Source organism: Carcharodon carcharias, chromosome 6 (assembly GCF_017639515.1).
Source record: "Carcharodon carcharias isolate sCarCar2 chromosome 6, sCarCar2.pri, whole genome shotgun sequence".
Lineage (NCBI taxonomy): Eukaryota > Metazoa > Chordata > Chondrichthyes > Lamniformes > Lamnidae > Carcharodon > Carcharodon carcharias.
The window spans coordinates 138,000,082-138,026,389 of NC_054472.1; the positions used below are offsets into that span (position 1 = coordinate 138,000,082).

Consider the following 26,308-nt stretch of genomic DNA (forward strand, 5'->3'; position numbering starts at 1 on the left):
GTTTGAAGGCAGGACACCATGTAAAATCTAAGGGTCGCCATGTCCACCAGCTACCCATGCAGCCCTGCCCCTACTGCAATTAAACAGGGGTCTGGGGAGCTGTCAGGTTCCAATGAATGGCCACTTAAGGGCCTTATCCCACCACCGCTACATTATGCCTGCTCTAGCAACATGAGCTGGTGTTGTGCAAGGAGGGCAGAGTCTTTTGCAGGCCCCCTGTGCCCAAAGGCCATAGTCATTCCACCCCACCTCTCGACCATGGCCTCCCATCCTCCCACACTGGTGCCTGCTAACCTTGGCCTCAGCGAGACCCCAGAGCCCGCCTACACATGCTTCTCAGTGTGGTGGGACTGCCTGCAGTCCCAGCATAAACCACTACTGCTTGTGGCGCTGCTGGGACTACACAACTGCAGGCCATCTGAATGGGTACAACTCTGAAGGGTGTGCAGGAGCAGAGGGACCTGGTTGTAAACGTGCATAAGTCATTGAAGTGGCAGGACAGAGCACGGTTAATAAATCATACAGTATCCTAGACTATACTAATAGGGGCATAGGCTACAAGAGCAAGGAGTTATGTTGAACTTGTATAAGATGCTAGTTCGACCTCGTCTGGAGTATTGCACTTTAGGAAGGAGGTAAAGGCATTGAACAGAGTGCAGAAAAGATTCACAAGAATGGTTCCATTTAATGAGGAACTTCAGTTATGAAGATAGACTGGAGAAGTTAGGATTGCTTTCCCTGGAGAAAAAAAGGCTGAGGGGAGATTTGATAGAGATATTCAAAATCATGAGGGGTTTGGACAGAATAGATGGGGAGAAACTTTCCCACCCATGAAAGGATCGAGAAAGAGGGGGCACAGATTTAAAATAATTGACTGAGGAAGCAAGTAACTTTTTCATGCAGTAAGTGGTTATGGCCTGGAATGCACTGAAAGTGCGGTGGAGACCGTTTCAATCAAAGCATTCAAAAGTGATTTCAACTCTGATCTGAAAAGGAAGCATGTGCAGGCTTCCGGGGAGAAGGTAGGAGAATGGCACTAATTGAATTGTTCAGTCGGAAAGCCAGTGCAGACACAATGGGTCGAATGGCCTGTGCTGTAACAATTCCGTGATTCTCTCTAAGACTGGACTTCCATCCGAGAAAGCAGCAGAAATCCCGCCTTCAACCACTTAATGCTGTTCCCAGCATTAAATGGCTACTGGGCAGTCATTGGGATCATGGCAGGCTCCCCAAACATCCCCCCGTTCCACTCCCCCGCAGACTTTTAAGCTGGGGGTGCATGGACCATGGCACTGTGTTAAATCCAGCTCAGGAAAGGAAAGAATGGAGGTGGGGTAGTAGTACTGATTGAGGAGAACGTTACCGTGCTGGAGAGAGAGAGAGAGAGAAAGGATGTCCTAGAGGGATCAAGGACAGAATCTATTTGGGTAAAGCAAAGAATGAATAGAGGCCACCAAATAGTAGGAAAGATATAGAGGTACAAATTTGCAAGGAAATTACAGAGACTTGCAGAACCATAGAATAGTTATAACATAAACTGTGATAGTAGTAGTGTAAAGGGCAGAGAAGAGGAAGTAGGGTGCTCAGGAGAATTTTCTGCATGAGTATGTTTCCAGCCCAAATGAGAAAGGAGGCACTGCTAGATCTGTTTCTGGGGAATAAGGTGGATCAAGTGTCCATGGAGGAGTATTAGAGGTCAATGATCATAGTATCATAAAGTTTAAGTTAGCTATGGAAAAGTACAAGAAACAATCCAGAGTAAAAATAATTAATTGAGGGAGGGCTAACATCAGTGGGTTGAGAACAGATATGGCCCAGTTAAATTGGAAACAAAAATATGCAGGCAAAACTGTAACAGAGCAATGAGCTACCCTCAAAGAGAAGATAGTTTGGGTAGTCAAGGTATATTCCCACAAGGGAGAACAGCAGGACAAAAGGATCCAGAACCTCCTGGATGTTTACAATGATAGAGAATAAGATAAAGCAGAAAAAAGCTTATGACAGACATCAGGTGAAAAATACAGTTGAGAACCAGGCTGAATATAAAACGTTCAGAGGGGAAGTGAAAAAAGAAATGAGAGAACCAAAAAATAGAGTATGCAAGGAGACTAGCAGCTAATATTAAAAAGGATCAAAAAGTCTTCTATAAGCATATAAAAAGAGTAAAAGTGTGGCAATGGAGGAATGGGGCTCATTCAGTTTCAAAAAGTAGATTTATACTTTGAGGCAGGGGGCATGGCTGAGATACTAAATGAGTTTCTTACATCCATCTTTCCCAAGAGAGAAGATGGTGCCCAAGTCATGGTGAAAGTGGAAGTAGTTGGGACACTGGAGGGGCCAAAAATGTATAGAGAAGAAGTATTAGATAGACTGGCTGTACTTAAATTTGACATGCATCCAAAGACACTTAGGGAACTAAGGATGGAAATTGCAGAAACACTAGCCATAATTTTCTAATCCTCTTCAGATACTGGTGTGGGTGCCAGGGAGCTGGAGAAATGCAAATGTCAGACCTTTGTTCAAACATTTATGTAAGGATTAGCCCAGCAACTACAGGCCAGTCAGCTGCCTGCCAGAAATGCACATTTTACAGATTGTCAGCAGAAATCATGTGCACAGAATTTGTGCAACAGGCTCAAAAATCAGCACCACAGACTTTTACAGGCTATGGTTCCATGGATGCCAGAGGTTTCTACATCACTCAAGTGGCCATTCTTCGTATCTGAGCCTAGATAGTAAATAATGGCAGCAGTTTCAACCTTCATCACATTGAGGTTGATCTTGTCCTCTCCCAACAGCACATGTTCGTACACTCCAGCAACAGTCACTTCATTACAAAGGAGGAGCAGAACTTTGACTGACATTCTTTTACACCCTTCACTTAGCCCAACGTAGTTGAAACCAGTTACAAGACCTACTGATTGGCTGAGAATAATAACAGTAGTCATATGGGATTTTTGTTCTGCCCAATTTGCTTTTATATAGAGATTTGATACAGAAATAAATCCCAAGATACTTTGTAAAATATAAGGCAAGAAGATGCTGAGCCAGTGGCAGAAATATGATCTTGGCACTGCTGCTGTATTGTAAAGCAGAATGACATTTTCCTCCAGAAGGATAGACAACTGCTCCAAGGGTCATTATTTTGCCCTTAGGCTCCTCCAGTAGTGTCATCTGTGGCAAATATAAACAACCTTGTCATCAATGTTCCTTCTTGCTGATTAGGGAATCAGTTTACAGATAAGTAGGCAGAAAAGCACATTGTTGAGGCTTTAAATGATGACATCAGCAGTGAAACTTTACTGTCCAGCATAGACCATTCCCAGACACCAAAGTCCGGAACTTTTGTTGAATATTGCTATGTAGTTTTGCAGTGGATGTGCTTTCATACTGTAAAGTTATGATATTAAGGATTCTTTCTGATCAAACTTAGATTTTAGATTTTCTGCTAGTCACAGGATTAACTTATCATGAACTGCAATTGCATTAATTTAATTTGCTTCTTTTCAGGTTGTTGGTTTTGCAAATCTGACTTCACGTACTCCTTATTCTAACTTAAAAAGAACTGCTGAGAGTGATGTTGTCCCATCAAGCCGTATTCTAAGATTCAGCGTGGCTAGTAGTATTTGGCTGATGGTTGGTATTATCCAGGTGGGAATGCTCTTTAATCTGTGATTTTATTTGTACAGCTAGTTAGCCTGAGCACTTGGATAAATATGAACTGAGAGGAGAGAGTCAGAGTGAATTCGTAAAGGATAGATCTATGTCTAACTAACCTAATATTTTTTGAGAAATTAACTAAAATGATATAGATGAGAGTGTTGGTGGATGCTATTTATGGATTTCCAGAAGGCATATGATGCAGTTCCACACAAGAGACTATTAACAAAATTGATAGCACATGGAATTGGAGGCAACTTATGAATATGGAAAGGAAATTGGTTAGGAGAATAGGGATCACAGGTATGTACTCAAATTGTCAGATTTCTTTTTTTATTTGTTCATTGGATGTGGGTGTCACTGGCCAGGCCAGCATTTATCACCCATCCCTAGTTGCCCTAGTTCAAGGGGCACCACATTGCTGTGGGTCTGGAGTCACATGTAGGCCAGACCAGGTAAGGACAGCAGATTTCCTTCCCTAAAGGACATTAGTGGACCAGATGGATTTTTACAACAATCGGCAATGGCTTCGTGGTCATCATCAGACTGTTACAATAAGAGGTTGTGGTAGAAGAATTAATCCAGGCTGGTCTTTTGGTTTAAACTGGTTTATTTTCAAGACAACTCCTCAGTGCTACTGACTTCCAAATAGCATCCCTCCCAAAGTGTTCCACCTGTATCATTTTATTCTATTTAAATGGATAATCAATGCCCATCACCTGTTTAACTAGCAATTGCTTTTAACAAGGTGTTAGCCATATTAACAGATTCCCCTCTTTTTTTAAAATTAAAACAAAAAAAACATAAGAACATTTGTTTTTTAACAAATAGAAGAAAATAATGTCACGTATTTCCACATCTAATAATTCCCGAATTTCTTTTACTGCATATATAAACAATTATAAAACAAGAACATTTTTTTCATTGCATCATAAGACACCCCTCTTCCAGTTGGTGACTTGTGTCAACCCATTTTATCTTAAAGATCTCTCTTCTCTCTAACATCTCTTTTATGCTGGCTAGGTCTATTCTTAGCCTTTTTTCAGTGACACTTTTCGTGGAATGACATTGCCCCAAAGAGACCAGTTATCAACATACCATTCTATGGGCAAACTTTTCTCACAATGCCCCTTATATAATATTTCTGTCAGTATATTAGATAAGTAAACCGCCATATCTAATGCTTCTGGCAAAACAAGCGTTTCAGCAGCTAAGGTGCTTTTCACAACTCTTTATTTTCTTGGCCTCCCAAGCCAGTGGACAACATTTGTCATTCTTTCCTACCAAGAATATGATAAACTCTGCAGTGCTAGAATGCCCATTTGGAAGATTGGTATGTGAAGCATCACTAAAAATGACCAACCTCACATCTTCTAGATCCCCCAAGGCTGGAAACACGAGCACACATCTCTCGGAATTTAATTTTTTTTGTGTTTTATTTGCTCTCAGAATGTGCTCAACTGTAGCATGTTTCATCATGGTACTCAGCTCCAGCACATCATTACTAGCGTCAGGTCTAGTCTGAATGCACAAGCAGTTTAACTGCCCAAACAGGCTTCTCATCTATTCTGTTTTATCATTGGTAGCAGGATCCTCTTTTTGTTAGGATCTACCATGAGTTATTGGGATATGATTAATATTTTCTAGATAATATTGTTGATTCAATGTCACTCCTAACTTACTCTGCTTAATGTCTAAACCTATGTATTTAAAGGCTTCTGAAGCCTGATTCTGACCTTGAATTCCTTCTTTATCTTCTCCATTACCCGTTGTTCAAATTCTATAGAACCTCCCCACAGGAAATCATCAACATGCATGATAAAAATTCCAGCTAGTTTCTCTTTATGCTACCAGTAGAACATTGCGGTGTCTGCCTTTAACTGACTGCAACCTGTTTTCAACAGGACAGACCTCACAGAAAAATACCAAACTCATGATGCATCATTCAATCCTTGTTCAATTTCTATAGCTTCCCTGCTACATCCCCGGCTTCTTTGGGTGGTTTCAAGAAAACTTCCCTTTGAAACTTCTCCCCCTGTAAAAATGCAGCCTTTATATCAATTGATTTGCATTCCCAGGAATAGGATGCCAAAATAGTTTTAAAAGTCTTCAAACTCACTTTCCCCGCAGTAGGTGAGTCCATTCTGACATCCTGATCTCCTAGTGTCTCTTCAAAGCCTTGGGCTACTAATCTCACTTTGGCCTTATATGTGCTGTTTGGGAGTACCTTATTTGCACAAGTCTATCTGAGATAAAGCTGGCTGTCCTCAGTCAGGAATTTCTGAATATACCTCCAATTCACTAACTCTTTCGATTTGGCTTCCTTTATCAGCTTATTTTCCAATTTATTAGCAGCTACTAGGATCTCTCGGTCATAAAGACTTCTACTTCTATTGAGATTGCTAGCTTGCTCTCTCATCCTCCTTGTTAAGCTATGATCTCCACTCACATTCCTCTCCCTTTCTGGACAGCTACTATATGATTGCTCTCCCATGCAAACAGAACTCTGTTTGCAAGTCCGTGATTTTTTTTTTCGAAGGGTCACGACCATTTTCTGGTCCACTGCCAAAACTCATATCGCGCCTTCTGGTTTTACCTCAGCTTGCCCAATCGATAGGTCTTGTCTCCTGTCCTTCATCTTGCACATTTAGCCAATGTTTGTATTTACCAGTGGCCTTTCCTGCTCTCCCTATGATAGTGGCATCCCTCCACACACTGGTCCCTTCTGGCATGGAGGTTGCCTTTATTCCTACTTTGGGTAGTTGCCCTTTCGGATGAATAGCATTCTCCTGTACTTTAGTATTATTTTATTCATAGTCAGTCAACCCTGTATCTGCCACCATCTGCTCCTCATAACGACCCAATGTGTATGTGTATGTGAAATGCATAGTGCCTCTTCCATGTTCTGTTCAGAACCTGTAATGGTATAGTCAGTACAAATTAACCGTGAAGTATGTACCCTAACAGTTTGATTGCCATGTTGCACAATTACTACTTTCCCATCACTCCCTATTACCTTACCAGGTCCTTTCCACTCTTTCTGGCCTTCTCTTTTATAATATACCATGTCTTCTTGTCTAAACTGTATTCCTGATGGCCTTAGGCTGTGCTGTAGGGCCCGCCAAATTTTCTCTGAAACCTCAGCTTTAATGAAAGCTTTTCTGCCCACATGCAAAGCGTTCAGATGAGCAGAAAAAGTGGACCTAACGCTAGTTCCTTCTAGAGCGGGGGAAGCATCTGATAACACTGAAGGTAACTTTGGATTTCTTCTGTACACCAACTGGTAGGGACTTTACCCCCCAAACATTTGCAGAGAGTTCTTTGCATGCACTGCCTATGCTAGCGCCTTTTGCAATTTACAATCTGGTTGATCAGCTAATATTTTATGTAACATGTCATCTATTATCGCATGGTTTTTTTCACAAAGGCCATTACTAAACAGGCTCTCAGCTGCAGTGTGCATAACTATGATGTTTAAATTTTCGCACATATTTCGAAATTCCTCAATGGCGAATTCCCCACCATTATCTGTGAGGAACTTCGTTGGTGTTCCTAATCCTTTTCCTACCCATTTCTCCATGACCTTATCGACAATGGTCCTTTTGTCTTTACTATGTATCACAGGTGATAGGCTAAATCTGGTTGCCATTTCTATGATGTGTAGTATAAAAATACCCCTGTCCTTGCCCCACACTTTCAAGTCCATTGCCACTGCATCGTTAAACTCCCTGGCTATTGACAAGCTCACAACAGGACACAGTGGTGTCTTGTGATGTTTAAGACAAATTTCACACTGAGCAGTGATTTGTTCAAGAAAGTAATTGTACCCTTTATCGACCACTCCCGCATCTCGAAGTAGAGTCTTCAGTTTCTGTGGCGCCAGATGTGCAAACTATGTAATTTCCAAATGATCTTTTTGTCCACCAAATTCATATTCTCAGCAGTTAACAAAACTTCATGAACTTTTTGATGAGAAATCTCTGGCTTCCTTAGTGGCAAGCATTAATGGCCTGACTGAGTAAAATGTAGATCCACATTTTTTCCAAACATGACTGCTCTATCATTTTTCATATCTAGCATCATCTGAGACTTCTTCATCACAGATCAACTCAACAAGAGCATTATCTTACTAGAAACCACATCAGTACTGATAAACAGATTGATCCCTGCTATCTTACAAGGGAGGACCACCCGTTTGGAAGAGTTAATGTGTTGCCATCTCCAAACCTGAAGCAGATAGAGCTTTCATACTCCTTGACCTTCCAACGGTCTGCCTCATCGAAAGGCTCCAGATAGCAGTCAAGCCAGTTCATGCCATACACCGTAGAAGTGCAACCACTGTCCAGAACTGCACAGTTGAAGGAATCTACCAGCAAGATACTCATCACCGGATTCAAACTCTGATCAATATAATTCCATCATGGCAGTCACCATCATCATTTTCAGTTTCAGATGAATCCGTCTTGTGCGTCACTTCAAAAACGTAGTTCCTTTGCTGTGGGCAGTTCATCATGTAATGATACTGGGAATCACACTGAAAACACCGATTAACCATTCCCCATGCATCTTTTGGATTTAAATGCCTACAGTCACCATCCCAGACACATGTTTTGTCCCAACTCTCAAATTGGCTAGAGTTACAACCATTTTCAAACCTCTTGTCATTAACCCCAACTTTGTATTGGAATCTTCGTCTAATATTTGGTCGACTGTGAAACTCAGTCACCAATGAATCCTTTATCCATTGTTTTACAGCATAGTTGTTCACATTTGCTAAAAAAGTGGCAGGGAATGACTGTTTCCCCAGAAATGTTTTTAGAACAGAAGCCATTTGATCTAAGAGAGATTCTCTCCCCCAGAATTGAACCCATGTTAGCATTAAAAGAGTATCAATGTGGGAAACGCAAGCACAGTTCAGTAATTTAAATGCAAATGCCAATTCTGGAATTTCAGGTTCAAACCTCTGTAGTCTCCTGTACCATTTGTCAAAATCCATGATATATTCTTCCATGGACCTTCTGCCTTCCTAAACCTATCAAAGATCATCCAAGCTTCATATGCTTCCAATAACTCATCATTTTTGTAAAACTTATCCAAAAATTGTAACAGAAGATTTAATCCCTCTTCATGATCCAAATCATCCACTTTCCAAATTTCCTTACCTTACTTTTGGCTGGTAATGATAAAGCCAAAGTCTTACCTTGCTTCTTCCGGGGTATAGAAGTAACCCAGGTCATTTCAACTTCAGCCTTCCATTGCTGATAAGGTTCAGAGTCAGAAAAAATTGATGGATAGTCAAAGCTTATGATTTTGCACTGTCTTTCTGCCATTCCATAACTTAAATTGTCAGCAACAGTACACTTCTTTTCCCTCAGAGGATTGAGACAGAAATCTTCATATACAGCAATCAATCAGCAAAGCTTAAAGTTCATCCTCTGCTACCATGTTACAATAAGAGGTTGTGGTGGAAGAATTAATCCAGGCTTGTCTTTTGGTTTAAGCTGGTTTATTTTCAAGACAACTCCTCAGTGCTACTGACTTCCAAGTAACAAGTAACAACACCCCAAAGTGTTCCACCTGTATCTTTTTATTCTATTTAAATGGGATAATCGATGCCTATCACCTGTTTAACTAGCAATTGGTTTTAACAAAGTGATTGCCATATTAACGTAGGCTACTTTTTTATTGAATTCAAATATGACTAGTGGTGTCCCCGAGGAATCGGCACTCGGGCCTCAGCATTTCACTTTATTTACAAATGACTTAAATGAAGGAATAGAGAGCTTTATCTCCAATAATGCTGATGGCACCAAGTTAGGTGGCATAGTAAATGGGAACTGAATGTTGAAAAGGTATATTGATTAAGTGAATCGGCAAAACTGTGGTAGATGAAGTTCAGTGTGGAGAAGTGTGAGATCATCCACTTTGGATCCAATAAGAATGAATCAGAGTATTTTCTGAATGGTGAATAGTGGAGGAGCCAAGCTTTAGGACTTCAGGTACAGAAATGACTAAAAGCTAGTGCACAGATACAATACCTTTCTTAAAAAGCTCATGGAGTGTTTATCTCAGAGGGCTGAAATTCAAAGGAGTGTAAGTTATAGGGGTGAATTTGATGCCTTTCGGTGGGCGGTGGGAGTCTGACCCAGAAGGCTGTGGTTCACCAACTACCATCCCAATCATTTTTATTCTTTCATGGGATGTGGGTGTCACTGGCTAGACCAGCATTACTATTGCCCATCCTTAATTGCCCTTCAGAAGATGGTGATGAACTGCCTTCTTGAATCACTGCAATCCATGCGGTGTAGGTACATCCACAGTGCTATTAGGGGAGGGAGTTCCAGGATTTTGACCCAGTAACAGTGAAGGAACAGTGCTATAGTTCCAAGTCAGGATGTTGTGTGGCTTGGAGGGGAACTTGCAGTTGATGGTGTTCCCATGCATCTACTGCCCTTGTCCTTCTAGGTGGTGGAGGTCATGGGTTTGTCAGGGTTTAATGATGCCAAATAAAGCATTTATGACCAATTAGCGGCCACCTGATGGGAAGTCTACCAAAATCCTATGAGAAGAGTGAACAGCGTGCCCAATCATGGCTCCAGGGTGGGACATCCAGGAAGGGAGGGATCAAGCCTGAAACCAAAAGTCGATCACAGCTATTCATTTAAAGGTACCCTGGCATAGGTTGGTGGCAGCTGCACAACAATTAGTGGTCTGGAGGCAGAAGTTTGGGCAAAGAAGGCTTTTAAATGCATTGAACTATTGGAGCAGTGGCAAGGCTTGGTTTTAAATTTTAGTGACTATTGTGCCAGCAGTGTATTATTCAGGACTCTTGCCATGGAGAAAATAACATTTGAGCACATCTGTCCCATTCCCCTTATGAATAACAAGTGTTTAGGAAAAGATTCAAATTCTACCCTTAAACTCTCTTTGTCTCTCCACTGAGGATGGCCCCACGGGTTTGATGGTGACAGCATTGGGAATTTACTGGTGTGCTTCTGTTGTGCAAACTTCTTAACATTTGAATGATTTTTAGGGAGTTCAGCTTAACCTTTTGTTCGCAAAAACAAATGGCTTTATCCAAAATATTTTAATGCAGCAAGTGGTTAGAGTCTGGAATACACCATCTGAGACTGTGATGGAGGTAGATTCACTTGTGGTTTTCAAAAGATAACTGATCATTATCTGAAGTGAAAAAAATTGAAAAGGTGGGAGGGTGGAACTAGCTAAGTTGCTCTTTCAGAGAGCTGGCTCAGGCCTGACAGGCTAAATGGTGTCCTGTGCTGTAATCATTTTATTCTATGACTGCCTGCAAGTCCTCCTCCAGGCTGTGAGTGACTGGGGGGAAGTTCTCCTACCTGCTGATGGGAAGAGGAAACCTTCCAGCCAGACCAAAGCAGCCTGGATGGAGGTCGCAGAGGTAATGTGCAGCCTGGGGTCATCTACAGGACATGGTTGCAGTGCTGTAAAAGCTCAATGACCTCTTACAATCTACCAGGGTGAGCTTGTAACTATTTTGCATATGGACCTGAACGAAGGGGCGTGAATGTGTGAATGCCTGTCAAATGCGGGATTGCTTAGTGTCTTGGCCAAGTGCACAAGGCAGCATGAAAGAGACATGCCACTCTACATGATAACAGGGGATTCTAGGCCAGAGGGAGGGGCTTATAAACTGCAACAGCTGTTAGTTAGCAAGGACCATTGAGAATTGTTGGCTGCCGACAAAGGGCATGTTGGGCACGATTTTTCCACAGCAGATTCATTACAATGTCACTTTTTATTTGTGGTAGAAAAGGGTACATAAAGCCCGGGAGACCGAGGTGGGCAACTCAACTAGGAAATTTTGCACGCCTCTAGAGGAGCAAGTGCTGGAGCTGGCAGCGAATCTGTGGATTCACACCTTCAGCTGAGGCAAGGTTTGAGAATGGCCCCAGGGTGGTGAGATTCCAAGGACGCATAGCTCCCTCCTGCAAAGATAGTGCTGAAGAGGGGTGGGGAGGAACTGGAAAAGATGACCGGGAGGTAGCATTGATGGGTTTGGACTTGGGAGGCTTGCGGAGTTTGGGGAGGAATATGTGTCTCAGTGTTGATAGGGCTGAAGTTTAAACCTTGGTTACCACCCCCGGTGGTGCCAATGTGTAGGAAATGTGCCTCTGTGAAGTCATCTCAAATGATGATGGTGCCTTTCATACTCCTTGTTTGATTGCCTCACAGGTGAAACATCTGAAGCTGCACCACCCACCCCCCCACCCCCCCACACTCATTGGACCAAGATTAATCTCTGAAGAGGAGGAGGGAGCCTTAGAGGGTTTAGCGTCAAGTCCTTGCTCGACACCTAGCACCAGCACAGATACAGATGCCTCTGTGGAAATGCGCGAGTTGGCTAAATGGGATACATACACTGTTGCAAGCGCATCACAGTCACCAGATCAGCTGTTGGAAACTGAGATAGTGCAGGCCTCTGGCATTCAGAGGAGTGTTTGAGGCAACCTAGATGCTGAGCCTGTTGAATCTGCCAACAGATGGAAATCCTGGATGAACAGTACACGGTATGTGGAGATATGGTGGAGATTCCAGAGGGGTTGCATGCACTGGCATGGATGATGGAGCAGTCCATCCAGACCTTGAGCTCTGCAATCATCCGCTCTTCAGAATGCATGTCTTCCTCCATCGTGAGACTGATGCCATGTCAATAAGACATGAAAAGAATTCAAAACTATGTGCATTAAAACTTTATTTATTTTTGCTATTTTATTGTAAGGCCACAGTATAATCATGAAACTAGAAGACTAACCAGATGAATTGGCTCCGTAGCCAGGGTGATAACAAAGGCAGAGACATCAAAACTCGTTATACCTCAAGAGGTGTTAACAGCCACTTAAGAGAAACAGTGGATTTTGGCCAGAAGTACAGAATGTGATTGTGAAGCTTCAATAAACTCATTAATGGGCCACATCATATGACTCCATGCTTCTAGCCTCTTGGACAGTTTTAATATTACATTTCTAGATTCCCTGATCAGTCTGCTGATTACTCCCAACCTGAAAAAGAACAACAGCAGGGCTCCTGGCTGACCAAGCAGCTGGCCACCATATCTCAACTCCTTGGAGTCTGCTTTATTTTAAAAACATCTGATCATCGCCTGCCAAACTGTCTAGGATCAGAAATCTCATCGTGCTGCATCCTCATTCGCTTTCAAGGACTTTAGTACTGCTATCTCCAACAAGAAACTCACTTGAACTGAACTCCACCACAAACGAAACACCCTCTGGACTTTGACTTTCTAGACTCTGGAAATCACATGAACTAATATTCATTTCTGTGGTTGTTCTACTGTTGTTATCCATATTTGTAAACTCCCTCTTTTCTATCTCCTTATATCTGTGTATATGTTTGTGTGTGTGAGGTTGCGAACATCCCTGCCTCCCCCTTTGGTTTGAATGTGAAATAAACTAACCTTCTGAGTTAATCATAATGAGAGTTTGCTGCATGTTACTTATAAAATTGGACCACACAAACTAAGGGTTTGCAAAAACATACCACAACCTACTTCAAAAATAATTCAAAAACACCTCTGCTTATGGACAGATGATGAGAGGATAAAGAAGTTCCTTTCTCATCCGTAACACTGATGACTGTCATGGAGGGCCAAACCCAGCAGTTTACTGATGACATATTGGGTATTGGTTCTGACTTGCATTCCATCACCTTGAATCTGAGCTCCAGTGCGCAGAGCGAAGGCTGGAGGGGGAAAAGATACCAGGGGTCAGAACCCTGCTCTGGTTCCTCTCAGGAAAGCAGGGAGGGCTTTATGTACATCACAACAGCAGATGAGCAGATCCGTTAAGACCTCAAGTGAACAGGATACACCTGCCAAGGTCATCCCAGACAAAGTGACATAAGGGTCTCCAGCACAGCTGGCGGCAAGGGGAAAGCACTACGCTGTCGCACATGGAAAAGATTAAAGAAAATATGACATTAGTCACAAAAGGGTTAACAAAGGTGATTGTTTAGCTTTGTTAGATCTTAAATTTCTGGATTTATTTTGTCAATAAACAATTTTACTTTGCATTTGCAGCTCCGGCTGCAAATATAACATATTTGTTATGTGCTGGTTTGTTTTGAATTTACTGCAAGCACTTAAGGGAATTTCCTTCTGTGGACCCCTCTGATCAGCCTCATTTGGCACCTTTACATTGGCACATGCACAGTTGGCCCTGGTGTTGATTAGTGGGAGATACCAAGAGGAGGTGGCCATGATGGTCTTGGATATCAAATTACAAATTGCTAGTTAAGCCTTTGCATTATTAACGAATCTCGTGACTCCCTGACATCCATAGCCAAACCCAGCTTGCGCAGCTTGCTAGCATGGCTCATCCTTCTCATCACCTCCTCATCATCAGACTCATCCTCAGACAAAAGCAAAATATTGCAGATGCTGGAAATCTGAAACAAAGACAGAAAATTTTGGACAAACTCAGCAGGTCTAGCAGTATCTGTGGACAGTGAAACAGAGTTAACATTTCAAGTCCATATGACCCTTCTTCAGAGCTGAAGAGAAGTGGAAATGTGATGAAATTTATACTACTTAAAGAGGGTGAAGCAGGTGAAGTTGGATAGAAGGCCAGCGATAGGTGGGGACAAAGGACAGATTGACAATGATTGACAAAGCTGTCATGAAATAAAGGACAAAGGGGGTGTTAATGGCAGAGGTAAGAGCTAAAAAAGGTGCTGATAGTGGTGTAAAGGTAAGAAAGCAGAATGTGATAATAGCAGAACAAGGGTAGCATTGTGTGAAAGAATAACGAAACAAGTAACGGATGACCCTTTTGGGGATGGGTGGTGGGAGGGGCAGTGGTGGGGAAAAAAAAATAGAAAATGAGATCAAAGGGGGATAAAAAAGGGGATAAAACAAACCATGGATAAATTAATAAAAATAAAAATAAGTGGATAAAAAGTAAAAATGAAGATAGAAAAAAGGGGATTAAAAAAGGGTGAGGATAGAGGAGGTAGTTCATGTTCTGAAGTTGTTGAGCTCAATGTTAAATCTGGAAGGCTGTAAAGTGCCTAATCGGAAGATGAGGTGCTGCTCCTGTGGTTTGTGTTGGGCTTCCATGGAAAATTGCAGCAGGCCAAGGATGAACATGGGGGCATGAGAGCAGGATGGTGCGTTGAAATGGCAAGCCCCAGGAAGGCCTGGGTCATGCTTGTGGGCAGACCGGAGATGTTCCGCAAAGCAGTCACCCAGACTGCATTTGGTCTCCCCAATGTAGAGGAGACCACATTGGAAGCAGTGAATGCAGTAGACCAAATTGAAGGAAGTGCAAGTGAAGCGCTGCTTCACCTGAAAGGAGTGTTTAGACCCTTGGACGGTGAGAAGGTAAAGGGGCAGGTGTTGCGATTGCATGGGAAGGTGCCGTGGGAAGGGGATGAGGTATTGGGGGTGTTGGAGGAGTGGACCAGGGTGTCCCAGAGGGAAGGGTTCCCTACAGGATGCTGACGGGGGTGTAAGGGGAAGATGTGTTTGGTGGTGGCATCATGCAGAAATGGCAGAGGATGATCCTTTGAAGGTTGAGGCTTGTGGGGGTGAAAAGTGAGGACAAGGGGGATCCTATCATGGTTTTAGGAGAGAGGGGAAGATGAAGGAGGATCTAATGGACTGATCCCTATCCTTAGAGGATAGGGACCACTCCATCAGATCCTCCTCTATCAGGCCTTCCCCTCTCTGGAGTATTAGGTTGTGCAAGGCACATGCCACAACCTTAAGTGAGACCCAAGCAGGAGATTGTTGAAGAGTACCACCTGACCAGTCCAAACATCAAAATCTAATTTTGAGCAGACCAATGGATTTCAGACTGGAGCCATGAGCTATCTCTTCATCAAGTGTCCTTTATCACCTAGAAACCAGCCATCCAAGGTTTCTAATCCAAAGAACTCCACTGGTACCTGGGAGTGTCTAAGTATGTACACATAATCATTGCTGCCAGGATAGAATGCACACACCTGCATTATCCTTTGCATCCTATCACATACAAACTGCACAACTGCATACAAAGGAATGGAAGCCTTTTCTGTTAATTAATGCCCATGGCTATTCCGATGGCACTTTAGTTGCCACATGTGTGCAGCCTATTACTCCTTGCACTTATGGAAATCCTGCAATATTAGCAAAGACTCTGGCTCTGTGTACCTGACTGGACACGTCTGAATATTGCATCTGTTAAACCCTTTATGCAATGATAGGACACTGACTGCAATATCCCACAAAGGTCTCCAGATGATGCCTGGAAGGACCCTGAAGCAAAAAAATTCAGGCCACTGTGACCTTCAACACCACAGGCATAGGGCGCCCACAAACACAATTTGAAGCAATCTCCCCAGCCAAAATGTCACACAGTGATATGACTATCTCCCTGGAGAGATGATATTTGGAGGCATGTCATCCTTTGCCAATATACTCTGTTGGCAGGATAGTGCCTTTGCCTACTTCTGCATGGCTGTTGCTGTTTCTCTCATCCACAGGCCCTTACTAAGCAGTACGTTCCACAATCTCCTGGACCTGCAACACTAGCAAGCTCTCCCACCTTCTTCAGCGGACTCTTCTGCTAAAGTCAGCCATAGTTCCATTTGCAGTCTATTTATCTACCTTTGCAATGCCTCTTCATACCTGGTGTAACTCCCTCCAACCCTTTTTCCCATGCACCCACTGAAGAATGGCATGGCCAATGTAAAGTCTCAGTCTATTGACTGTTAACAAGCTAAAACGCTTGTTAATTTGTTTATTTAAAATGGCATGCAGTCTGCCAATTTCAGTGCCCACCCAATTTGCAAATTATCAGAGATCAGCATGATGCCGCTGGGTTAGCATGATGATGTCATCATGTCAGATTTTGTATAAGCATTGGGGCTGGGGTGGGGGTTGGGGGAGCGTGGGAGTGCAGTCAGGGGTCCTCATTTCCAAGATTATAAAATTCTGCCCATAGCACTTATGTTACTGTACTAATTGCCCAGGCCCTCCACTAATGACCAAAGACATGGGGCTGGATTTTATGGGGCACCATGGTCCCCATCGCCCCCACCCCACCCCTCACTCCCTCCAACTGGATGCACAGTCGAAGGGTAGCCACCTAGAGGAGAATGGCTGCCTTGCCCTCATTTAACCGTCGACTGGCCATCAATAGGCTGGAGGTTGGATTTCTGTGCCACAGGGACAGGAAGCCCCACCTCAGAGAGCTGCCGGCCAATCAGATGTCCAGCAGTTCTGTGGTCCCAGCAGCAGGCGGGAGAAGTGGCCATTGCTGGAGCTACAGGCTGTCCCCAATGGAGATCGTCACTGGAGCCAGACACCAAGGTAAGTGAGGGATTTTGCCAGGGTCAGGCTGGCAAGCTCCTGTGAGGGAGGTATAGGGGGTGGGAGGCCATGTTTGAGATGCCAGGAGTGGGAGGGTAAAGGAGGAAGCGTGACCTTGGGGGCCTTACCTCTGATGGGCACAGGAGACCTGCAAAGGAGGTTGTCCCTTCCCCCAACCCCTTGCCTGACAGCAGCCTGCACAGCTAAAGCTGCTAAGCTTCCTGCATGATGTGGACCTTCCCCTGCCGTGGGTAGCAGTGGTGGCAGAATGAGGTCCTTAGGTAGCCATTAATTGGCCACCTATGTATCTAAACAGGCCCAAGATTGAATGGGCCACCCGACGCCTCCACTGCACTCATAAAATTTCATACAGGTACAGGGCAGGTTACTTGGCAGTGGGGAGGCCATGTGCTGGATTTTATGAGGCCCCCGCCTTCAAACCACTAATCTCATCACGGCAGCTAATTACATAAATCTGAAATAAAAAGGTATTTGGTGACCATGAAACTACCAGGTTATCGTAAGAACCTATCACTGATGCCCATAGAGAAGGAAATCTACGATTCTTACCTAGTCTGGCTTAAATGTGACTTCAGACTCACAGCAATGTGATTGACCCTTAAATGCTCTCTGCAATGACAAGCCACTAATTTGTATAGGAATGGACAATAAATGTTGGCCTTGCCAGCAGCGCCCACATCCCATGAATGAGGTCAGACACTTATTATGCTCCAAGCTGAACTCGGAGCCCATCCTTTCCAACGGGTAACACATGGGTTACATCCATCGCCACATCTGTGGAATCCCACCATGATGCAGCGTATAATTGATGTCCTAGCTTCCATTGTAGCACAAAGGAGCACCTTATCATTTAAATAAATCTATTTAAAATCAATAGAAATAAAGAACATTAAAGTTAATCATAGTTCTTTGTAAGTATTCAAGTATGAAATTATCCCTCTTCAAGTGTTCTGCGGCTAAGAATTTCTGAACTTTCCATTAAATAAAGTTTGGTCATATATATTTTGTAAATATTTTGTAAATCAAAAAAATCAAACATGTGAGTACAATATGTGATAATGGAGAGGTAATTTTTGATCATTTTGAAATGTAGCTTTAAATGACTAAATATGTGTGCCTTGTTTGTAGGTTGTTTTCTGCACAAGTATTTATGAACGATTTGTGGAAGACAGAATAAGTCAGTTTATTGATGTTTGTTCAATAAGTAATGTGAGTATTATACTGTAATACAAGAACTTCTCTTTCTTTTGAAGAAATGTTGCCAGATTTTTCAAAATTGCTTTTCAAAAAATCAAACGAGCTATTTATTCTAGTTCTGCATTTTTATTTTTTAGATTTCGGTTATGATTTTCTCACACAGATGTTTTGGATACTACATCCATGGGAGGTCTGTACATGGTCATGCAGACACCAACATGGAAGAAATGAACCTTAATCTAAAGAGAGAGGCGGTACAATCACTTACTGCACAATCCTCAACATATTGAACTGAGAGAAATCATGGATTCATTTAGCTCTAAATAAATATGAGATACAAATGCTAGAAAGCCTGAACTAAAAACAGAAAATTCTGGAGTGCACAGGATGCTTATTATCCAGTACCTAGCATTCCCAGTATTTTCTAGAAGTAAAAGCTACAAATACTGGAAATAGAAAACGGTTCTGCCTTTGCCTGAAAATTGAGGAGTGATTGTTTTGATTCTTTCATTGGATAAAAAGGTTGCTGTGCACTCCAGAATTTTTTAGTTTTAGTTCAGGCTTTCTAGCATTTGTATTTTACATATTTATGATTTATTTAAATTCATAAAGGGCTTCAAATACACTTATTTTATGGAACTCATATTGGGTAATTAATTTTCTTTGCAAAGCTTTTCTACTGTCAAGTTACTAAATCGCTCAAAAACAATATGTGTTTTCTTAAAAATTGTAGAATATCTAATATGTAATATGCTATCTGTGTTATCATAATTATATATCTATACTGCTCATAGTATCTACAAAGTTTGCACGTGAGTGCGCAAGGCGATCATACTCCTATCTTGAATGTTATATTGCCCCAAACCCAGCACAAACAAGCATGTAGTAGGAGCAGAAATACCTCTAATTAAATATTGGGAAGACTGAAACCATTGGGCAGGATTTTTCAGATGGCTGCCCCACCACTGAGAAAGTCGGCAGGGAATGCAACCCTGCCGATATTGGCAGCCCTGCAGCCATTTAACACTCCATCGAGCATTAATTGACTGGAGGCAGGATTTGTGCCCCTCACCCGGGAAGAAGTTCTGCCTCAGAGAACTCTGTAGTTCCAGCAGCAGCTCTGGCAGTGGTGGCCACTACTGGGACTATTGGCAGTCCCCAGGTTCTAAGTTCTTGGAGCCCAGGACCAGGTGAGAGTAGAGGGACGGGATTTTTCGGTGGGTTTCTGTGCGGTGGATGCGGCGGGCCATTCAAATCTCAGCTGACTTCGGTGGGACCAGAAGATCCTGCCGGTGGGAGGGGCCGGAAAATCCCACCCTACGGGCGGAGTTGTCCCAGATTTACACTAAATGTGGATGCAGACTGGTAAAACGACATTTTCCCTGCCAGCCACAATGGCGGCTTTTCACGCCATATCATCCCAATGCCACCACATTATTAATGCATTCCCAGGAAACACGCCGTTTCCATGGTGGGTAGGCCTCACATTCACCTGCCCGCTATCACCTCGCCAATCCATCATGCCAGGCGCCTTATTTAAAGTTCAGCCACGCACACATATCTCAGTGCTTACTGCAGGGAGGATATCCACGAAATGTAAGAACACTGCAGCCCCAGGTTTAGCGATGTGTCCCTTGAGCACCTTTTGGATACTGTGGAGTCCCGCCAGGATGTCCTCTACCCTGCTTTGGCTGCAGGATGGGCAGTGGCGTGACCAACCAGGCTTGGCAGGCAGTGGTGGTCAGTGCCAACGCCCTTCAGAAAAGGACAGCAAACCCAATGCCACAGGAAGATGAATGGCCTCCTTTGTTCTGCCAGAGTAACTCACTCTCCTCATCACTTGCAACTCACACACTCACAAACCCATCACACATCCACAGGGATCTCACTCACTGCCAGTTCAAGGGTTTTCACCATTCACTCTCTCACACTCACCGTCATTGTCCTCATCCCATCCATGGGACCACTCATCATCACACATGCCAGGCCTACTTACCATCTGGCCTGGCAGGTGCCCTGCTCACACTTCCTCCATCTCTATTCATGCAGGACAAGCTGGCACACAACAAGAGGGAGAGGTCACAGACTGGTGGAGGAATTTCTGAAATCAAGATCCTCACAGGCTTTGAAAACAGAGCCATGCACCTGGCCAGCAACAATCTGGACCAGTCCTGTGCTGACGGTGAGGTCGGTGGTGCTCTACCAAGTGAGGGTCCAGCAGTGCAACATCCATCAGGCAACCATGCTGTGACTGATGTATCCTGTTTCACAGGCCACTGCCATGCACTAATTATCTCCCCTTGCTTCTGCAGGCACATCTGGGAAACAGTCGAATGAGTCCATGACCCAGGCCCTCCAATCAAGCCTCGAAGAAACCTCTGAAGAGGAATCCGAAGGCACCCTCCTTGAAGTCCCATTACAGTGCTCACCCACACCCTCCACCAGTGCAGAGACACACACCTCGGTGAGACCTAGCTTTAGAATAGCCTTGGAATCACATCTGGTGAGCACATCGCACTGTCTGATCCACAGCAGGGACTTCCCTGGTGTCCGGCACTCGGAGTACTGCTAGAGGCCAGAAATTTGCTGAGTCTAGTCAGATGATAAGACTCTGGACTCAGTCATGTCACAGTTGCTGGAGCTATAAAGGCAAGCTCAGGGACACCAGGAAGGGATGTCCGCTGCACTCCTCAGATCGCAAGGCACGATGGAGGAATCCGTCCGCCTTCACTCTGATGTGATAGCGCCAACTTGCCAATGCACCGAGTTCAACACTAGTAGGATGGTAGCCTCCATGGAGACCTTGGTCCAGGACATCACTCCTGTACTACCGTGCAGGCTGTACTCCATTGCTGATGCTATAGTTGGCCTCCAACAGTGTGTAAGCAAGAGGGGTGCCAGGCAGCTCGATCTCACTTCAGCTACCTCTTCTCCTTAAGGAATCAGCCTGGTGCCCTCAGGCACCCACAGGGAGGAGGATCAGCAAGTGCACACCCAAGGGCCATCCATTCAGGAGTGTCCGGCCCATCCGAAACCCCTCTTCCTGTAACGTCTGCTCCTCCAGATCCACAGGCCGAGGAGGGTGCCACTGCCACACAGCAGAACCCCGAAAGCAGACCAGGACCCTGTCCCTCCAGAGGATGCCCACCAAGGTCATCACAGAGAGGGTGTAGCAGTCAGTGGGCTGCGTCCACCTCCACTGTGGATGTCGGGGAAGCACCAAGATGTAGCTGCAGGGTTAGGAAAGTTAAGAAGAATTAGTGCGCAGTCTAGACACGTGTGTTAATCACTTGTACATGTTGCTCACTGTTGTCAAAAAACTCCCAAGAATGTCTCCCTGCCAATGGCTCCTTGTTCTGCTGAGCAGTGTTCTTGTCACTCAGGTGTGAACCTTTTCTGCACAATATAAAAGCAGGTGCCTCAGTCCAGGGCCCCTTCCCTGTGCTCTGTTCACCCTTCAGATCAAAGTGATGGCCTGGCCTCACACTCCCTGGACACATTAGTGATGTCTGCACCTCGACGGTGCTGGTCATTGCTGCCAGAATGTAGTAGGCAGGCATCACAGAGTTCCATCATTCTCTCTGTGTGCTCTCAGCACCTTTAAGGCGGGGCTGGACCCCATCTCATCAGCATCTGTGACTAGTGATGCTGTGCTCCTGAAGAGCTCAGGTACTGAAGGTGGACATAGGATCAGATGCTTCTAAAGTTTCATGGCTGCATCTCTGATATGACCCTGATCACAGAGCACAAGCGAGCTGCCCTTGGCCAGACAGGAGTCAGACGTTCTCAGAGGCTATGAGAAGATCTGTGGAGTGTCCTACTGCATGTTGTCATCATGCTCCTGCAATTGAGCGATGATTAGGGCCTCCACCACAAATCCATGACAGGAGCATTCTCACAGAGGGTACTTGCGATGCCATAAAACCAGACTGGAGTCAAACGTTCACAGATGCAATGTGAGGATCTATGGGGTCACCTCACTGTATGTCATCATCATCCTCCACAAATCTAGCAGATATGAGGGCCTTCCGAGTGCACCTGCTTCACCTAGCCAGTGCGAGGGCCTCATCTATATCACCATCGCTTTCGAGGACCTCTTCACCATCATCCCCATCTGCATCCTCCTCATCAGAGGAGACTCCAGCTCCTGCATCTCCTCTTCAGCTAACTCGACTCCCTCATGCAGCGCCAAATTGTAAAGGGCGGAGCAGACAATGACGATGCATGACACCCTCTGCGGACTGTTTTGCAAGGCTCCATCAGACTCCATCCAGGCACCAGAACCACATCTTCAGCATCCCAATGGTCTGCTCCACCAAGTTGTGGGTTGCAGCACAAGCCTCATTATACATTCGCTCTGTTGCAGCCTGAGGCCACCACATGGGTGCCATCAACCATGGCCTATGCAGGCAATTCTTGTCCCCAAGGAGCCATCCCTGCAGTTTCTGTGGACCCTGGAAGACTTCAGGGATTTGTGACCGAATGAGGATGTAGGAGTCATGCGCATTCCCTTGAAACTGTGCGCATACCTGCAGGACACATTCTAGTGGTCATACACCTGTTGCACATTCAACGAATGGAACTCGTTGAAGTTGATATAGTTCACCACGTGTTGCAATGGAGATCTTTGCACCATGTGAGTGCAGACGATCACACCCTGCACCTGACAGAAACCTGAGATCTGGGCGAATCCAATTGCTCTTGCATCCTGTCTCCCCAGGTCGTTGGCGAAATGCACAAAGTTGTGCACCCTCGCAAAGATGGCATCCGGTGACCTCATTGATGCATTTGCTGGTGGAAGCTTGTGAGATCCCACAGAGATCATCTGTGGAGCTCTGATAGGAGTCACTAGTGTAAAAATTGAGCACCACGGTCACTTTCACAGCGACTGGCAGTGGATGCCCTCCATGACCCCTTGGCGCCAAACCCTGGGTGTCACTAAGGACCAACCAGTGACAGCTTGCTGTGGCTCTTTAGGGGCATGTGCAGGAGCCCCCAGCTGCCCCTTCTTCCTGTGCTTGCTGCTTCTGCCTCTGCACAGCCGGGAGCCTCAGTCACTCTCTCCTCCATCGTCTTCACTCTCTGTAGGCCATCAGGCATACAGCTACTTCACCAGGCTTCATAATGCTTGTGCACTATAGGGCTGCCCTTGCCTTCCCCCCACAAATCACCTCAACTACAAGGCAGCCCTTGTCTGCCACCCACCCCCCCACCAACCCCACAAGTCACCTCAATGGGGCTGCCATTTCCTGCCCCCACCTCCCACAGATCGCCACAACAGCAGGACTGCCCTTGCCCCCGACACCCAGCCCCACAAGTCGTCTCAACCGCAAGGCAGCCCTTGCCCCCACCAACCCCACCACAAGTTGCCTCAATGGACGGCTGCCCTTGCCATCCCACCCCTCCCATAAGTCACCTCAATTGCAAGGCAGCCCTTGCCCACTCCCCCCAACAAGTTGCCTCAACGGCAGGTCTGCCCTTGACCGCGCCCCAATGGTCCTCAAGCTTGAAGTCCAACAGGCAACCCTAGCAAGTGCTGCGCATTGCTGTTGTGTACTCAACTCCGAGATCCCCTCAAAGTGCAGCCTGCCAAGTGCACACCTTTTATGTGCTGTTGTGAAACACATCAGCGTGCTTTCTCGCTGACGTGGAAGGATGACTCAGTGGCAGGGGACCGATTCCGGCGGGATGGCCTAATGATGATATGCTGATGTATTACAATGATGTTCTCGAAGTCCGATGGCAGGAAACGCGGCTTGAAGTTGGTGAACTGAGCGGATGATCGCAAACTGGTTTCACGCCATCATGAAACCGATTACGCCACATTGTTTGCTCATGCCACCGGACATGCTTGACACAGGCGGCACGGAAAATCCCAGCCTAGGTCTCACAGCAGGGACTTGGGGGGAGAACCCGGAGGGCGAATGAAGACCAGGGTAGGGGGGAAACGCCAGTGAGAAGGCAGCACATGGGGAGGGGTCCTGATCGAGAAATAGGGGCCGTAAGGTAGGTGTCCCTGCACTTTCCTACCTAATGCACAAGCAGGGTAATCTGCCGGGCACCCCCTCCCCCATCTTTGACCTCCTCCCACCGGCCTCAAAATTGTAGCCAGCAAAAAGTGGCCCATTAATTGGCCACTTATAGGTCTCAATTTGGGCAAGGATAGGCCTCCCTAGGCCTCTTCTAACCCCATAAAATTTGAGACAGGCCAGGCGGAGGTGGGTGGTTGTTAGGGAGGTCACCTGAGGAATCTTACAGGTCCTTTGCCTGAAAGACTGTAGTGGCTTGTAAAATTCTATCCATTGTCTTCAGTCCCTGCCACAAACTCTGTTCCCATAACACCAATTCCATCCCTCTCCTTGGCAACTGATCGAGGCTGAGCCCAAGATAGGCTTTCAATTACATATCAACACCATCATAAAGACACTTACTTCCATCTCTGTAACATCGTCCAACTCCACCAAGCCTCAGCTCATCTGCTGCTGAAACCCTCATTCATGCCTTTGTTACCGCCAGACTGGCTACTGTAATGTGCTCTGGGCCGGCCTTCATATGCTACCATCCATAAACCTCTGCTCCCTTTTCCAAACTCAGACCAAAACTCATTCATCCATCATCCTTGTGCTCGCTGACCTACATTGACTTCTGGTTCAGCAACACCTAAATTTTAACACTTCTCATCCCTTGTTTTCAAAACCTTCCATGTACTCAATCCTCCATATATTTTATGCTTCTCCAGCCCCACAACCCTCTGAGATATCTGCTCTCCTCTCCTCCAATTCCAGCCTCTTTAAGCCCCAGTTTTAGGTGCTGTACCACTGGTGCCATGCCTTCAGCTCCCTATGCTTGGGAATTCCCTCCCAAACTTGTCTCCTTCTCTACCTCACTTTCCTCTTCTAGGAGACTCCTTAAAACCTACCACGTTGATCAAGCTTTTGATCATCTGTTCTAATATCTCATTATATGGCTCGGTGTCATACTTTGTTTCATAATGCTTCTGTGAAGCACCTTTTTTTTAATTCATTCATGGAATGTGGGCATCGCTAGCTAGGCCAGCATTTATTGCCCATCTCTAGTTGCCCTTGTTCAGAGGACATTTAAAAGTCAACTACAATACTGTGGGTCTGGAGTCACACGTAGGCCAGACCAGGTAAGGACATTTGTGAACAAGATGGGTTTTTACAACAATCAGCAATGATTTCATGATTGTTATCAGACTTTTAATTCCAAATTTTTATTTAATTCAAATTCCATCTGCCATGTCGGGATTTGAACCCAGGTCCCCAGGGCATTACCCTGGGTCTCTGGATTATTAGTCCAGCGACACTATGCCATTGCCTCCCCCATTTTATTACATTAAAGGTGCTATATAATCTTCAATGATGGGGGAGCCCAGTACATCAGTACAAAAGACAAGGGGGAATCAGGGGGAATCTCCACTGGTTGAAGGCATACTTAGTTCAAAGAAAGATGGTTGTGGTTGTTAGAGGCCAATCATGTCAGCCCCAGGACATTGCTGCAGGAGTTCCTAAGCCCAGCCATTTCAATTGCTTCATCAATAACCTTCCCTCCATCATAAGGTCAGAAGTGGGGATGTTTGCTGATGATTGCACAATGTTCAGCATCATTCATGACCCCTCAGATACTGAAGCAGTCCATTCCAAATGCAGAATGACCTGGATAACATTCAGGCTTGGGCTGATTAGTGGGAAATAACATTCACGCCACACAAGTGCCAGGCAATGACCATCTCCAACAAGACCGAACCCAACCATCACCCTTTGATATTCAAATGTATCGCCATCGATGAATCCCCCAGCATCAACGTCCTGAGGGTTACCATTGACCAGAAACTGAACTGGACTCGCCATATAAATACTGTATAAATATTGACCTGCTAGGGCTGGGAATTCTGCAGAGAAACTCATCACTTGACTCCTAAAAACCTGTCCACCACTACAAAGTGCAAGTCAGGAGTGTGATGGAATACCCTCCGCTTGCCTGGATCAGTACATCTCCAACATTCAAGAAGCTCGACACCATCCAGGACAAAGCTACACATTTGATCAGCATGCCATCCAC

The 26,308-nt window shown here is 45.0% G+C and overlaps 1 protein-coding gene across 1 annotated transcript in view; it reads left to right on the forward strand.

Annotated features, from left to right (window-relative positions):
• tmem67 (transmembrane protein 67) overlaps positions 1-26,308 on the forward strand; it is a 287,301-nt gene that overhangs the window by 236,299 nt on the left and 24,694 nt on the right. Inside the window, exons 22-24 of the mRNA XM_041189291.1 lie at positions 3,511-3,651; positions 18,158-18,238; positions 18,364-18,480. Of these exons, the coding sequence (XP_041045225.1) occupies positions 3,511-3,651; positions 18,158-18,238; positions 18,364-18,480 (339 nt within the window). The remainder of the gene's footprint in view (positions 1-3,510; positions 3,652-18,157; positions 18,239-18,363; positions 18,481-26,308) is intronic.